The sequence below is a fragment of the Pelobates fuscus genome, chromosome 9 (assembly GCF_036172605.1).
Source record: "Pelobates fuscus isolate aPelFus1 chromosome 9, aPelFus1.pri, whole genome shotgun sequence".
NCBI classification, from domain to species: Eukaryota; Metazoa; Chordata; class Amphibia; order Anura; family Pelobatidae; genus Pelobates; species Pelobates fuscus.
This window is the reverse complement of record NC_086325.1, coordinates 68,922,352-68,938,326: the sequence shown is the minus strand read 5'-3', so window position 1 is coordinate 68,938,326 and position 15,975 is coordinate 68,922,352. Positions and strand designations below refer to the sequence as shown.

Here is a 15,975-nt window from a genome sequence, read left to right as displayed (position 1 = left end):
GACTATAGTGCCCCTTTAAAAAAAAAAAACAAAAAAAAAAAAAACACACACCCCCCCAACAAAAAACGGCTCCTAGATTCAAACAAATTTGACAATCCCAGGTATAGATCATGCCCCTGCAGTCTCACTGCTCAATTATCTGCCTTTTAGGGGGTTAAATGACATTAACATTTGATTGAATATTAGACCTTTTTAATTTCATGCAGGCTATGTAAGTCACTGCCAGGGGACGTGTGACTAGGGCTGCATAAACAGAAACAACAGTGATTTAACTCCTAAATGGCTTACGATTGAGACTGAAGCGGCATGATCTATACACAATCTAATTCATTAAGCTAAAGTTGCTTTCATGCCTACAGTTATCCATTTGAGGAATAATCGAATTCTCCAAAACATATTTTCTATATACTTTAAAAATAACAAAATGTTGCTCAACAGCAATTAAAGTGTCAAACCTTATTGAAAATACATACTATTGCTATTTTGTATTTTTTTTTCCCTACCCTGACTGAAAAAGATTGCGAAATGAATAGTTTTATTAATTTAAACTCATCAAATGCCTGAAATACCACAGAACAAAATGTTGTTAAAACAAGACAAACTGCCTAAGGTGTATCTGGGAACATCTTTTGGATAAGAGAAGAAAATAAGAATGTACGGTAGTAAGTTTCCTAGCAAATATGAATTTTCTGCCACAATTAAGTTGGAGACTGTTATAAATCCAATATTTCACCAGGCACCGAGACCACTTCTCAATTAAGCGCTCTGGGTGCAAAGTCTCCCCTTTTTGCCCTGCAGCTGAAATCACAGTGAAATAGTGAAGTAAATCTCCACTATTGCTTTCAGATGGTCTCAGAGAGACCACGTAATGGGGCAGAGCACGCAAGCGCACACTTTTCTCACTGCTTTTCTTATGAACTGGATAAGATCATCGATCTCTATGGCCTTAGCTAAAGAGGAGGAGCTTTAACAGAGGAGACCTGCACTACAAGGGAGAAAGGCAAGTAAACTACCTTTTTAAAACTTGCAGCCAGCAAGGTGGGGGAGTCACCTTAACATTGACAGGGCACTATAGCATTTGGAATACATATTTATATCCCTAATGTTACAGTGCTTCTTTAAGCGTTCCATTTTTTTCTTTGGCCACTTCATTCTTTTGACAATTTTTTTACTGTTCAGTGTATGACATATGTCCAATAGTATGATGAAATACTTATCAGCTTTTCTTGGTTTTTCATGCTTGATTTTTTGGCGAGACTATTTTTGCGGATTTTCTTGTTATGCATTATTTAGACCATGTGATTGTATTGCACTTCTAATTGGGCAACATGTTTAAAAATAAAAAAAAAAAATGTTATTCGTGATTATACAGTCATTATACACACATATATATATATATATATATATACACACACACACACACACACACACACACACACACACATATATATATATATATATATATATATATATATACACACACACACACACACACACACACACACTTTTTTATTTGTGTGTGGTTCTCTCTTTTAAGTGTCTAATTTAATGTGGTTTAAATCTTAGGTAAGTAATATTTTGTATCGAATGCCATTTCCTGTCTTATTTGCTTATAAGTGAGGTCTGTCTACAGTTTAAAACACAATAAGCTGTTTTTTGGCTGTATTCGTTTTTTTTAATTGAAATATGACGTTTTGCATATCTGTCGTTTGAACCACCTTATTTTTCTTGTTAATGTTTCTTTTTTTTTTTTTTTTTTTTTTTTTTAATGATTTATCTACAAATAAGAATGTGTTGCAGAACTAGAAAACGATAGGCTCAGGTAACAGATCTGGGTATAGGACCAACAGAGTGAATATTGCATAATGTGATCGCCTGTACAAGAACCAATTCTAACAGAGAAACAAAAGGTAATTTACAGTATGAAGTGTACAACTTTATAAGTCACATTTAAAAAATATTTATACAAAATCCTTACAATCACTTTTCAGCACAAATGAAAGACCAATATAACAGAACTTGAATTGTATTTGAGATAAAAGCAAAAGTGGGGACAGAAGAGGGAATGGTAAAGTAGAGTCCATGGCTGAAAAGAAGAGAGTTACAGTAAATTTTACAATAAATACAATTTCAAATTGTTTAATTAAAATGCAAATGGAATTTATAGTGAGCAGTTACTGCTTCCCTCACTATTTTTATGCTGCAATCCCCATTTTCCATGAATGCGTTGACTATATTTTCACTATGATGATGTGCATCTTATACACAAGGAACAAACGTCTGAATATGTATTAGAATATAATAAAGCGCCAACAAATTCCGCAGAGCTGTATAATGACACCGATGTATGATCTCATCATTTTACAGCCCTATTTCTAATATTGCTTAATGGTGTTATTAAGACATCCATGCTTATTTCACAAGAAAACAATACTATGCACAAAGTACATAGGTCAAGGCTGTGAATGGTCATGCTGCTTGCAAAATAAAGGACAAGAAAACAGCACAGGTGGGAGAGAAAAGTTTGCCTCAGATTTTTTTCCTCTATTTCTGACTGCAAGATTAACAATTGCTCAGCAGCCTTTAGTTAAGAAGGTTTATAGTCTGTTAACTGGCTTTCAGTATAGCAAACTTACTGAATAAAACACTGTCTTTTGGTTTGAGTAAACCTTTTGCCCGTCACAGCGGTGGTCTCTGCACTACCATCCTGCATCCTTGGCTGAGATCATCGACATCGATTATCTCAATCAATCCAATGCTTTCCCATAGAAAATAATCGGTAGGCAAGTGTGCATGCACAGCGCCAATCTCTTAGTCTCTTAATTCACATAAATTCCTTGTTAAGATCACGAGGTCTTATTGTATTTTTCTGGTGCGTATAATAAGTCCCTTCAGGGACATGGTCTTTTAGATACCTCCAGTGGCCACTCCTCAGATGGCAACTAGAGTTGCTTCCTGGGGCAGTGCTGCACAATATTTAAGTCCTTCAAATGCTATCCCAGAGTAACTTCTATGTCACAAATCTGTCTCTGGCTCTCTCCTAAAGAGCCACACTCCACACTTACCTCCAGTTCTGCTACCTTTACTATTTTGTCTTTATACTCCACTCATCTAGACTGTAAGCTTGTCTGAGCAGGGACCTCATGTTCCTCTATCATTTTGTAATTGTCTCATTTATTGTTAAATTTATAATATTGTCAAGTGCTGCAGAATAAGCTGGCGCTATATAAATACCAATAATAATAAAAAATAAAACATAATTTGTTTGTTGCAGAGAACAAAACAAAACAAAAAAAGAAAAGAAAAAGTTACCTGCGCACTAGCCCAAATCCCTATGCATATATAAATAAATAAGGGTTATTTAGTAACTCCAATCGCCATTAGACATGACGTGGCAGGTGGGCTTACATCGAATGGCGATTGGAGTTACTAAATAACCTCCATTTATTTAAATAGGCATAGAGATTTGTGCTAGTGCGCAGGCAACTTTTTTTTTTTTTTTTTTATTTGCATGTTTTGTATGTCTTGGGGCTGATGTGTGCTATGGTCGTTGCTGCTGCCCAGGAGTAGTGGGAGTTTGAGCATAGGACAAATGTTTGTATATTTGTTTGTTGTATCCTATTACAAAAAACAAAAAAAAAAAAAAAAAGGGACCCTATCATCACTGGATTTATTTACCCTTTACAGCTATGAGGGAGATGGGGGAATTGGCCTATTGGCCTATGGGGCTCTTCCTACATTCCTGTTTTATAAAGAATCAAAACTCTGGTGTGTTTCCTTAGTCAATATCTGGATCTTATCAACTAAGAAGATATGCTTCTTAATTTTACTTCAGCATTTTCACTTTAACCCCTTAAGGACACATGACATGTGTGACATGTCATGATTCCCTTTTATTCCAGAAGTTTGGTCCTTAAGGGGTTAAAGTGGAGAAATCAGGAGAATAAACTCTTTACAAAAGAAATCTTACAGATCTGTTCAGTAAATATTCCAAGTCTCTGAACAAATTTACTTTGCTGGATTGTCAATAGTGATGAAAACAACTGTTTGAATTGCAGATAAACTATAATTGGCATAATTTCAGTTAAGTAGGCAAAATAATCAACCACTTTAAATTAAACAGTAAAGCGCATGTGCGAAGTGTAATTTCACTTGCTGTATTATTGACTATATCAAAGAACTTAAAATTTGAGTAATTATAATTATTTCCAGCCCCAATTTGACAATATCAGTTCTACTTAGTAAATGATCAACTGAAAAGCCAGGAAAGACTACATCTAGAAAATCTTAAAATTAATAGAAATGTAGGCACCTGCAGTACGTTTTAAAGGATATTACTACCTAGCTCAAAGGATTTCTCTATTTTTTCACCCCGCTATTATATCTTTCCTCATGCATGTTTTGTTCTGAGATAAAAGCATGATAGTCTCATTACTTAATCCTGGCAGCACATTCTCAAGATATAAAATCCATTTGAAAGATGTCAAAAACATCTGTCTAAAAGCAATCAAGTGCATGAAAAAAAAGGAAAAAAAGTTATTATACATGAAAGATAGAGCTTGCACTTTATTTACACATACAATGCTTCATAAATTGGACTGCCTTTGATTTATTCCCTAGCCCTAGATGCTTCACATTGGTTTGTGCATAAGATTGTAAATCACTAGTGAAAATGGACACTAGGAGAATATAGAGTACACATTAGCTTACTTCTCTGTTCAAGTGCTCCTGTGACTCTTAATTCTTATAACAAAACCATCACTGCCTACAATAAATACTGAGTATGGAAACTATAGTCACCACAACAACAACAGCTTAATGTATTTGTTCTAGTAAGTATAAACACTCCCTTCAGGCTCTTTGCAGTAAATTTTGGCAGGTTTTACATTGCAGCCTAGGGATAACTCCACTGGCCACTCCTCGGATGGCTGCCTGAGGTGCTTCCTGGGGCAGTAATGCAGAGTAAGCAGCACTGCCATTCAGTGTCTCCGCCCTGTGCATGCAGACACTGGACTTTCCTCATAGAGATCTATTAATACAATTAATCTATAAGAGGAGATGCTGATTGGCCAGGGCTGTGTTTGACTTCAGCTGGCTCTGTCCCTGATCTGCCTCTTTGACAATCTCAGCACGCATTCCTTACAGGCACAGCATACACTGGGATAATTTTTGAAAGGCTATATTCACAATCAGAGCCAATGTGCCACAGAACTTCTTATATCACAAGATTAACTGACGCACTTTTTTTTACTGTAAAACACAATAGTTTTACTGTTTACAATAGGGTTCAAGCAAGTGTCAGCAAATTTTCTAATATCTGTGAGCGGTTACTGCACAGAAGCAATGACCACTTTAGAAAGAAAACTACACATTCGTTCACTCAATATTTCAAAACATGGCTTTTGCCAGATTAAGTAACAATTTGGGTCTGTGCGCAAATGAAAGTGCATCCAGTGCTGAACTACATAAACCCTGTTGGGAGGCGTTTGTGGGCTATGTTCAAACTCTACAATTGAGAATACAATTTCCAGAGTCAGAAGAGTACTCACCCTTCTTCTTGACACAGGAAATGTAAGACTTAAGCTCCTACTTGTGTAAAAGAAAGAGGCATAGGAAAAAAACAGATAAGACAAAGTAATCCCTACTTTATCTTGTGTTTTTAACAAGAAAACTAGATCAGTGCCTTAGAGTACAATAAGCCCACTCATGTCTGAAAATCTATTAAAAATGGCAAGGATTTGTTCAAAATAAAAATTGAATTTAAATTAAAAAAAACAAAACACACAGCAAAAATTAAAAAACCATAGCATCCCCCTCCCGAGCGGTGCGAATGGAGGCTCTTAAACTGAACGGGCGACCTATCATCCTCTCCCCGGCCCCTACCCATGGGCGATAGGACAGGTGGGGACTAAGTGTAATTTGACTCATAGCAACACTGATTGGTTGCTTCCAATCAACCAATTACAGTGTTATGAGTCAAATTACACAGCATGGGAAAATTCTAAAGAACCAACCAATCAGAGCGCTCTGAGCTTTTATAAGCTTTACCCCACCCTGAGGAGCTCAGTCTGCGAGGTGCCCTCGCTTGGTGAAGATGGATTACTTTTTTTTAGCGTCTTTTTTTCCCCCCCATCTGATTATTTTATTTTCATACTTTGATGGGTATTATGGATTTTTATTTGGCCTTTTTTGGGGCAGAAAAAAAAGAAAAAAGAAAAAAAAAAAAGTTTTAGAAAAAAACACAACATCAAATGGTAAGTTATTTATTTACAGAGATTTAGTTTTATTGTTTCACCCCTCACTATTTTTAGGGTGAGGGGGGTAGGTAGATCGTTACTAAAATAAATTTTGGGTGGAGGGGGTATTTACACTTAGTGACCCCCACCCATGGGTGACAGGTGGGGGTCACTTGGTCCACTCTCCTGATTTTCATTTAGGGCCCCCACCTGCCGCTCATGGGTAATGGGTGGCCAAGGGGGACCCTATGTCCCCAGTTAACTTTTATAGCCCCCACTCGCGGCGCACAGGTGGGGGCGGGGCAGTAGGTCCCCCCTACTAATTCATAGATGCCCCACCATGGGGGCATTTGTTGGGGGGGGGGGGGGCTTTTTTCACAACAATGTGCAGCCACCTGTTTAGTAGACATGCCCCTACTTGTGGCACAGCCTTCTGTCAGCTCACAGCTCTCGCGAGATTTACACTGGGGAGCTGACCGAGGTGCTGAACGGACGGCGCGGAGGAGGAGGGAGCTGACAGGAGCTGCAGGACAGGTTAGTTACAGCTCTGCAGCCCCAGTCTGTATTATGGCAATGCAAATTTCCATAATACAGACTATTGACTCGAGTATAAGCAGAGTTCCGGTTTTTCAGCACAAAAAATGTGCTGAAAAACTCGGCTTATACTCGAGTATATACGGTAGTTTAAGAAAAAAAAAAAAAAAACATTGTGGGGGTCTCCATCTAAAAGAAGACTAATCTCTAGCTAAGTGAACATCTCAACTGCAAGAAGTGGTCTTATGAAAATTCTAGTTTAGCATAACTTACGCCATCCACAATATAATGGCTTGGGGTAAATTAAAGCAGTGAGGCTTGTTTACCCATTACAATGCTTGGAATAGGCTAATGCCTATAAAACACATCCAATGAAAAGAAAAACTCCACATTTAGTTCTCTTACTTCCAATACCCCTGTAGATTCCAATTTTTTTTCCCTCATGTAATTATTTCTGTATAGCTCAGTGATCACCCTTAAAACCTGTTAAGTTTGCAGCTCTTGAGGATAAGAATTGGAGAAATCAGATTTTGACAACAACTCACACCTCTCTAGTATGTGTGACACGAATAGCATGTATCATATGACAAGTTGTGTTAAAAATAGTGACTGCTTCACAAACCATAGTTTTCTACGAGGGGAAAATAACTTGGCACAATTAGCTGAAAAGATGAAAGGGGATATCTGGAAATGAACTGCAAATTTATTAATGGTGTCAAGAACAGGAAGATAAAGGAAAACGAGACAAGGGCATGACCATACTAGCATAATCTATGGAGTAACTCAATCTCTACAAATTAGGAGACACATTTCTCAAGTCCACACAGTAAGAAAAATCTGCAGAGAGATAGGGATTGAAAAAACAATATACTACACTGAATAATCAAAGAACTCTGTAGTTCAGGAACACAAATATGTATTCTTGACCCCATAGTGTTAAAACCATTATTTATTTCAGCCATCCACCTGAACTAAAAGAAAAACATGATTCATGTGGTAAAGTAGGAGAGGGGCACATGTGCTCTTATTTTACAGGACCCGTCCCCATCAGATGGGGCCTTTCTAGGTGCTAATTTTAATTCTTTAGCCGCTACGCCCACAGCAACTCCATGGGTCATTCAGACTTTAGTAAATAACCCTAAGTGCAATAAAGAAGGTGACGCTATATAAAAATACAAGTGGATCCTGACAGCAAATATTACACAATGGCCAATTGCTGATTGGTTTACCAACATTCTATTTAAAAAAAAAAAAAAAAAAAAAATGCTCTTTTATATTAGAAAACAAAATGCTGGTGTCTGCTGTTTCTACTGATAGAAAGGTTTGAGTGAACTGAAGAATTTGCTGGGATTACAGAAATGAATAACAATAACAGGCGTAATTTTAAATTTTGCAGAATGGAATCTGCCGCATGTGTTAAACACGGACACTTTCTAGTGCAAGATGCACTTTTCTTTCTCTGTTAAGACGACAGCCACAAGAGGTGAATTTAATCCTCCAATGTAAACATTACAGTGTCTAAAAACTGCAATGTTTCACACTGTAGGGTCAAAGGAAGGGGTAACTATACCCAGACCATTTCATTATCATGTGTGGTCTGTGTGAATATAGTGTCCATCTACTTGTTGTGATTGAGGAGGCTCTCTGGGGATGAGAGATGGCCTATCTCTGGTCAGCCTCATTGGTAAAGCTCCTGTATTTGGCAGTCATTTACCAGAACTTCAGTGATAAGGCTGGTCGGTGGACCCAAGCGCAAGGAAGCAGACACCAATGAAAGTTTGGTAACACTAAAGGTGCTTGAAGGTAACTTATGTATGTAGCTGTATATATTAATGGGAATGTGTAGTTGGGTCTACCTCTATGCAACGGAGTATGGATTTGTATGTCTGCGTGAATGGTACAGAATGTGTACTAATGCACATCTAAAACTATGCAAAGTAAACGGACCTTGAGATTCCTGGTCTAGAATGAATGCTACTGATCGTTTAATCTTCCTTACCCACCACTCCTCACACAACTCACCACCTTTGCTAGTATTTACACATACTTCATGTGACAAAGTGCCCTTCGCCACTTGTGCCTGGAAAGGACTAATTACCAGTCTCTTGCAGTATGACTATGGTCCCTGGGAGATTTTGCCAGTTAGAAACACCATTTGGACTTATTGGTATTTTTAAAAAGACTGTTCTGGCCCTTTAAATGGTACTGGCACAGTTCTGCAGCTTCCAATAATGGTCATATATTAAAACACTGACTGACCCTTTTAACTGTCATTTTGTTTTACTCTGAGGAGTGGTTTTGCTGCATGAGTGCTGTTGCTTTGTGCGCTCATTAAACAGACCTGCCTGACCCTTTCTTGAAGCCTTGGCTCATGCTTGGCAGATGGGATAAGTCTGCAGTGCTGGTGGTGTCGGTTGGAGTTCTTGGATTCCTCGGCAAGCACTAAGAGCATCGATTGGCAGAGGTACTTGGTCGGAGTGCCAGCGGGTCCGTCACGCTTCATTTCTCTTCAACATCAAATTAAATTACGGTACTAGAGGCTAACTTCCCAAGCTTTTAACAAATGCAGCTTTCATTACAATTCTTCACCAATTCACGATTACATGGTATTCTCGGTCTCCGTGTTCTGTCAGTGAGTTTATCGTGTCCTCTGCTTGCATCCACCTAGCCAGCACCCTTCCTATAACACTTTTTACGAAAATTGCCATCTCCGGGTATATCCTTAAGACAGTCTGCACGGTCTGTTAACATTTAGGGCTCCCAAATCCTGTTTCCCTAAAATAAAAAAGTCCTTCCTCTTATTTGCTGCTTATGACCCCTTATAAAAAAAAATTGTTAAGCACTGATACTGATCAAGCCAAGCAAATTCTAACAATTTCAACTGGAAAACGAGGAAAAGGCTCATGAAGAAGAGATGGCACACCACCACTAAGAACCAGCACTACTCAATTCTACCACATTTTGGGATAAGCTTATCTTGCTACTACAGAATGAAAAAATTGGGTGGTATAATTTAGTTTACCAAAGTGTGATCTTTAGATAATGTCCAAATACCATGACAGATTGAACACTATTTTAAAGTGGCATCACATCAAAAATATGGATTTATTAAAAAGAAGGGGTGGACTCAGTGGCATATCTCAATTTCAGCTGTTCCATGTATCCCTTTCGCATAAGGCACAACATTTTCCTTTCAGGAAATAAAATTAAAGTGTAAATATTTAATGGCAAGTTCTAGTTGTTGCTGTAAAATAGGTTTATGTAAGTTGAATTTGAAACACACGGTTTCTGCTAGCAATGCAGCAAACCATACATGACAAAAGCGGAAATGTTTTATATGGACAGGAAGGTACTTTTTTATAATTACAGGTGGCAAAACTTTAGAAACTCAAGAAGAAACACTCCATACCTGGTTTAGAGATGAAATCATTAGACAAACTTTAAAATAAATAAATGGAAATGTAAAAAAATTCAACTGACCAGTTATTAAAGCAAAGTGCTTTATATTTAAGAACTTTCTTTGCACTTTATAAAAGTGCCTATTTCAATGAGAAATCAGCACTTTTGTGAATAGATTAAGAAACATCTCCCATCTATCAAACAGCAGGTTTTCTCTGCTTTAGTGGGCCTGTCACTACATAGGCCCAAGTCTTAGTGAGACCCTTTTCTCCCCTTGCTCGAGGGTCCTCCTCAATCCCTCCTAGTCACATGCTCAAAAGGTGTGAGCCGGCTTGTGGCTCAGAATCCGAAGCTTCTCAATGAGGAACCTCTGATTGGTTATATCAGCACGTGCTGGTGAAAAAGGGGCTGTCAGAAGACATGCAGCTTTTGCATGCTGATTTTAGATATACCCTCACTGACAAATGCATAAATAAAACAAATACATGTTTTTATTGGGGTTATACATATTAAATTATTTATTTTTCCTCTTTTCTCAAGTGGAGTGTTTCTTTAAGAAGACTTCTTAAATGCAACCAAAAATTATCTCTGGAAGGCATCACATGCCACTGATAGAAATATTAATGACTGGATAGAACATGAGCAGTGACATTTTCTTGTGGTGAAGTCATTCAAAAATCATTGTTTAAATCACAGTGCTAAGCAGCCCTTGGCTGCTGAAGAGTTTAAAGGTTTTAGTTTTTTGTACTGAGTGAATGATCAAAGTAAGTTGACTGATGCTGTACATCTGCTAGGTCTCTGGGCTAGAAGATTTTCTTTAACATTAATATCAAGGATTGAAATATTTATTTAAAGATATATGAATTTTAGAAAACACAGTTATAAAATGTATGTATTTCACATGTAAACCAAGTAAGCTACTCATTGCTGTTCAGTTTACTATATAATTTTTTACAAACAGATTATCGTTTATAATTTCTAAAATTAATTTGGTAACAGAGCCTTAGCCAAGAATAAAAAAAAAAAAACACTGTTCTGATAACTTTCAAACTTTGACAGCTATCATATTATCCTTTGGCCCTAATCCTATTCAATAATGAAACGGTCTGTATAATGTATTAGTAAAAGGCACACAGGTTTGCTTAACACAATGCAAATAACATGGTGAAGTATGCTGGTGACACTGAGCAGTAAGTAAACCTACTCAAACCAAAATTAAAAAGGACCACTATAGTCACCCAGACCACTTGAGCTCAATTAAGTGGTCTGGGTGCCAGGACCTCCAGTTTTTAACCTTTTAACCCTGCAGCTGTAAACATAGCAGTTTCAGAGAAACTGCTATGTTTACATTGCTGGGTTATTCCAAACTCTAATGGCGGTCTTCCTGACAGCCGCTTGAAACGCTTCCGCGACACTGAATGCGAAAAATCGCATTGAGTAATGCTTTCCTATGGGCGTTTTGAATGCGCGTGCGGTTCTGGCCGCGCATGCGGCTCCACTCGGGAGCTGAAGTCGGAGGGAGAGGAGAGGTCAACAGTGCCGAGGGAGCCTGGCGCTGGATTAAGGTAAGTGGCTGATGGGGTTTTAACCCCTTCAGTCCAGCGGGAGGGGACCTAAGGACTATATAGTGCCAGGAAACGAGTTTGTTTTCCTGGCATATAGTGGTCCTTTAACAATTCCCTAAATAAAGTATAACAGGTCAAACCTTGTCAAAGGTACATAAAACATATGTCACTTTTCAGCATTTTATAAAAAATACATTCTGTATGAAATACTGATCAAGACTGCGTTGGAATTTCATTTGAAAAAGTCGACAAAATTCAGAGCTACAGCTTTAACATTGGCCCAATCCCATCAACCGTCAAATGATCGCTGATGGATTTAGGCTCTCTATGGAATATCATCATCATTTTTGTGGAGGTTTATTAACTCAAGGATCAGTCACATTTTTTAGTATTGATCCTAAAGTTAACAGGGCAGCACTACTCATTTTGGGCTCAGGAATGCTCACAAGTATTTTGATAGTAGAACCTAAGGCTTTAAGACTATAGAATCAATTGAGTAGTCAACACAAAATTTGTTACACCATCAAAAACCCATAGTATAGGTTTGCTCATGTGACATACACCTACAGAATATGCCTACCCATACAAAATTACTGCAGAATATATCAGCATAGTACTCACATATTACAAAAGGTCATCCAGGTAGGGATGAATCAAATATTTCATTCACCGGTAATATCAAACATATACCTCAAGTAATTCCTTAACAACAACTCCTGTGATTATCAGTCACATTCACCTTATTTTGATTTGAATGCTGAGCATCATGGGACTTACTTCAATCACAAGAGAAGAATTAACAAAACATTATCACCCAATGTGAAAGATAGCCAATCAAAGCTAGATGATCAAGACCTGATGCAGACTGCCTTTAACAGGTCCATAATCGCCATTATATTATCCTGATGGTTATTATGAAAATATGTAAATTGCTAGAAATTAGAAAGACAGGGTAATAGGTGGTTTGCACAGTCAATGTTTTATTGCTGCCACAATAGCAATTTGTAATGAGAAACCTGTACACACTGGCACATATGAGACAACTATGTAAACTCCAGAACACACATGTGCTTTGAATGTTTTGTGGAATATCACTCTAATGTTGACAGTCTCATTCACATGTTTTTTAAACCAAAATGAGAACTCAAAGTGAATTTCAAATGTAAGGTCGAAATATATAAACTAGAATAATTATCTAAGTAACTATGCTTTCAGTTCAGCTACTCTAATCTTAAATCTGCAATTCCCTTTGAATTCTAATTTTGGTAAATTAGGGTTATGTATTAAAATTAAGACTCAAAAGAGAACGCAAAGTGAATTTCAAATTTTAAGTTAGAGTAGCCAAACTGAAACAATTCAGAATTTTTTCTAGTTCAGCTATATGGAAAATAAGTTTGAAATGTATTTATAAAATATTTTATAAAAATATTTTACCAGGAAAGATACATTGAGATTTCTCTCGTTTTCAAGTATGCCCTGGGAAATATTAAATTCTAACTTCTGTAAACAACCTTGTGTCATTTATACCAGCAACTACGTTTTCTGTACTTTATCAACAAAAATACTCAGTTGTCCACACATCCTTTTTCGACAGAGATGCTAAGAATCTTGAGAAAGATAACAGATGTCTCAAGAGATATAGGTCGGGGTGGCCCATGAGGCAATTCCCCAAGCTGCTGCAGAACTAAAAAGGACAGCAAGATGTTAAAAAAAATAAAAAGGTGTGTGTGTGTAAAAATTCACTTGCAGTAAGTAAGAGATGCCTACTAAGAGGGTCTACTGTAGATATTAAAATTCAGTTTGTGGAATAACCCTTAGCGTCATTAATACCACAGAATTTTCCACCATTTCAAGCCGGCAATTAAAAAAAAAAAAAAGTTTAAATAGAATTTTTTTTATTTCTACAATCTTACACGAGCTAGAGACAGGCTAAGCATCTTGAGAGATGGACCACAGATGTCATGGTGACAGGACATGTTGACACCTGCTGTTGTAGAACAACTCCCAAGAGGCTGAGGCTTTGTGTACCTAGCAACGCATCATAGGAGTTTTAAGTTTTACAAAAGCTGGGGGTGGTCTACTTTTTGACCAGTCTTGATCCTAGCACTCAGGGGGTAGGCAAGCTCCGGCACTCCAGGTGTGTTGGACTACATCTCCCACAATGCTCCTACAGCCATAATGCAGGCAAGCTGTGAGTGTCAAAGCTTGCTTACCTCTGTACTCTAGCTGGTGTGTGGAGAGTAACACAGATAAATGACAGGACCGGATAACACAACATGGGACTCGGAGTGAGCGGAGTGGGAACTCACTATAAGTTGCCCATTAGGTCCCAGAGGGGCCCCAGCCACTTACCTGTCATGGAGGATAGCTGTCATGACCTCCGCCCTGGGCATAGGATAATCCATGTCTCCCCGCACAGCGCCTGTCAGGGGGAGAAAGCAAACAGTCAGGACACTATGAGGACTGCCTCCCCACTGGACCCGCGGCCCAGCCCGGGGATCACCCGGCACCCCGGGCAAACTCCAGGCTGGGGCAGCCAACCGGAAGTAGAAACCAGTAAACTTCCTACCGGAGCTCTCGGCGTTCCCTCCCGGACACGGTGACAGGCGGGACACTGGGGGTAGAGGGGAGGGGGACACCAAGAAAAAAAAAAAAAAAAGTTCTCTCTTCCGTCACCGTAAAGTGTCCGGCACACACAGCTCCGGGGCGGGACGCTGAGGCGCGCTCCCGCAGCCGAGGGCGCGCACTGCTACCAAGAGCAACCACAGTGTGAGCGGTAAGGCCAGGCCGGATGACGTCACGGACCCCTCATCCCAGCCGCAACAACAACAACAATAATAATATCGACCCGGTGGGTTAGTAAAGGGAAAGAGGGCGGCAGCGGGGGGCGGAGCCTCCCTCGTGCGCCTCTTACCCCGCCTTCTTGCGCGGAGCTGCGCGCGGATTGGCTGGCGCGGGGAGAAGGGGCGGGGCTTCGGAAGCCAGTTCAGTCCTCTTTGCCATTGGCTGTCTGCTGTGGCTTGTAACTACAGATGCTGGGAATGGGAGGTATAGGAGGAGATGGGCTATATTTAGCTGGTTGGAGATTGCTGGCCAATAGCATAGGGTTTACATTAACTTCTCTAATCTGTATATGGAACAAATGGGCTTTATTCACTAAACACTGAATTTTAGGTACATGATAACTAAATTGTAACAAACTCCAACAGCTAGGTATACATACCTTTCACCTACAGTTTGCAGCTCAGTTTTTATATATATATATATATATATATATATATATATATATACTAGAATGGACAGGGTTACTTACAAAGCTCTGAATTGAACAGGATTGAAAAGTGCATTGCAAAATGGTTTAAATAGCTGATCTGGGAAGGTAGTCACAAGATATAGTCACAGGCTCACAGTGTGGATCTTTTAAAGGGACCCTAAAATCTCCCAGACCAATCCATCCTCTATAAAAATGGTCTGGGTGCAGTGACCCCGTCCTTTTAACCATGAAATGTAACACATGAAAGTTTTTTAGACATTTGTCGTACAACTCCCACAATGCTTTTCCATCTAGGGAACTACCGTTTGGCCATCCTTGCAGAGCTGTATTTGTGAGCAGTATTTGTGTTTGAATGTATATGTGTATGTGTGTGTAGTGTTGGCTTTTGAATGCAGTTCTTTGTATGTACTGTGGCTACTTGAAAGCACTGGTGTACTTGTGTATTACGGAAAATTTTATCATACTTACCGTAATTTTCTTTTCCTGGCTATTATTCATGGCAGCATCACTTATGGGTAGCTCCGCCCCAATCAGGAACAGGACAGGATAAAATCAATTAATCAGACCAGGCTGGGTATAAAAGGTCCCTCCTCCTTCCATCCCACAGTCTAGTCCTAAAGCAAAAAACAAAAACAAGGGGGGGTTCGTTGATGCTGCCATGAATAATAGCCAGGAAAAGAAAATTACGGTAAGTATGATAAAATTTTCCGTATTCCTGGCTAATCATGGCAGCATCACTTATGGGTAATACCCAAGCTTCACCATAGGGTGGGAAAAAACAAGACAAACACATTCACCAGATGATGCTGAAAATATTTTAATCTATATAGATTCAACAGAGGACAGAACACCTCTACCAAAGGACGTAGAGGCCGAAGCCAAATCCAGCTTATAGTGTTTGATGAAAGTGAGAGGGGAAGACCACGTAGCTGCCTTACAGATGTCTTCAGATGGAACCTCTGCCCAG

The 15,975-nt window shown here is 38.9% G+C and overlaps 1 protein-coding gene across 1 annotated transcript in view; it reads right to left on the bottom strand.

Annotated features, from left to right (window-relative positions):
* The window catches only part of KLHL13 (kelch like family member 13), an 88,886-nt gene extending 74,738 nt beyond the window's left edge, over nucleotides 1–14,148 (bottom strand). The window contains exon 1 of the mRNA XM_063432056.1: nucleotides 14,087–14,148. Within this exon, the coding sequence (XP_063288126.1) occupies nucleotides 14,087–14,139 (53 nt within the window). The 5' untranslated portion in view covers nucleotides 14,140–14,148. The remainder of the gene's footprint in view (nucleotides 1–14,086) is intronic.
* Between the last annotated feature and the right edge of the window lie 1,827 nt (nucleotides 14,149–15,975).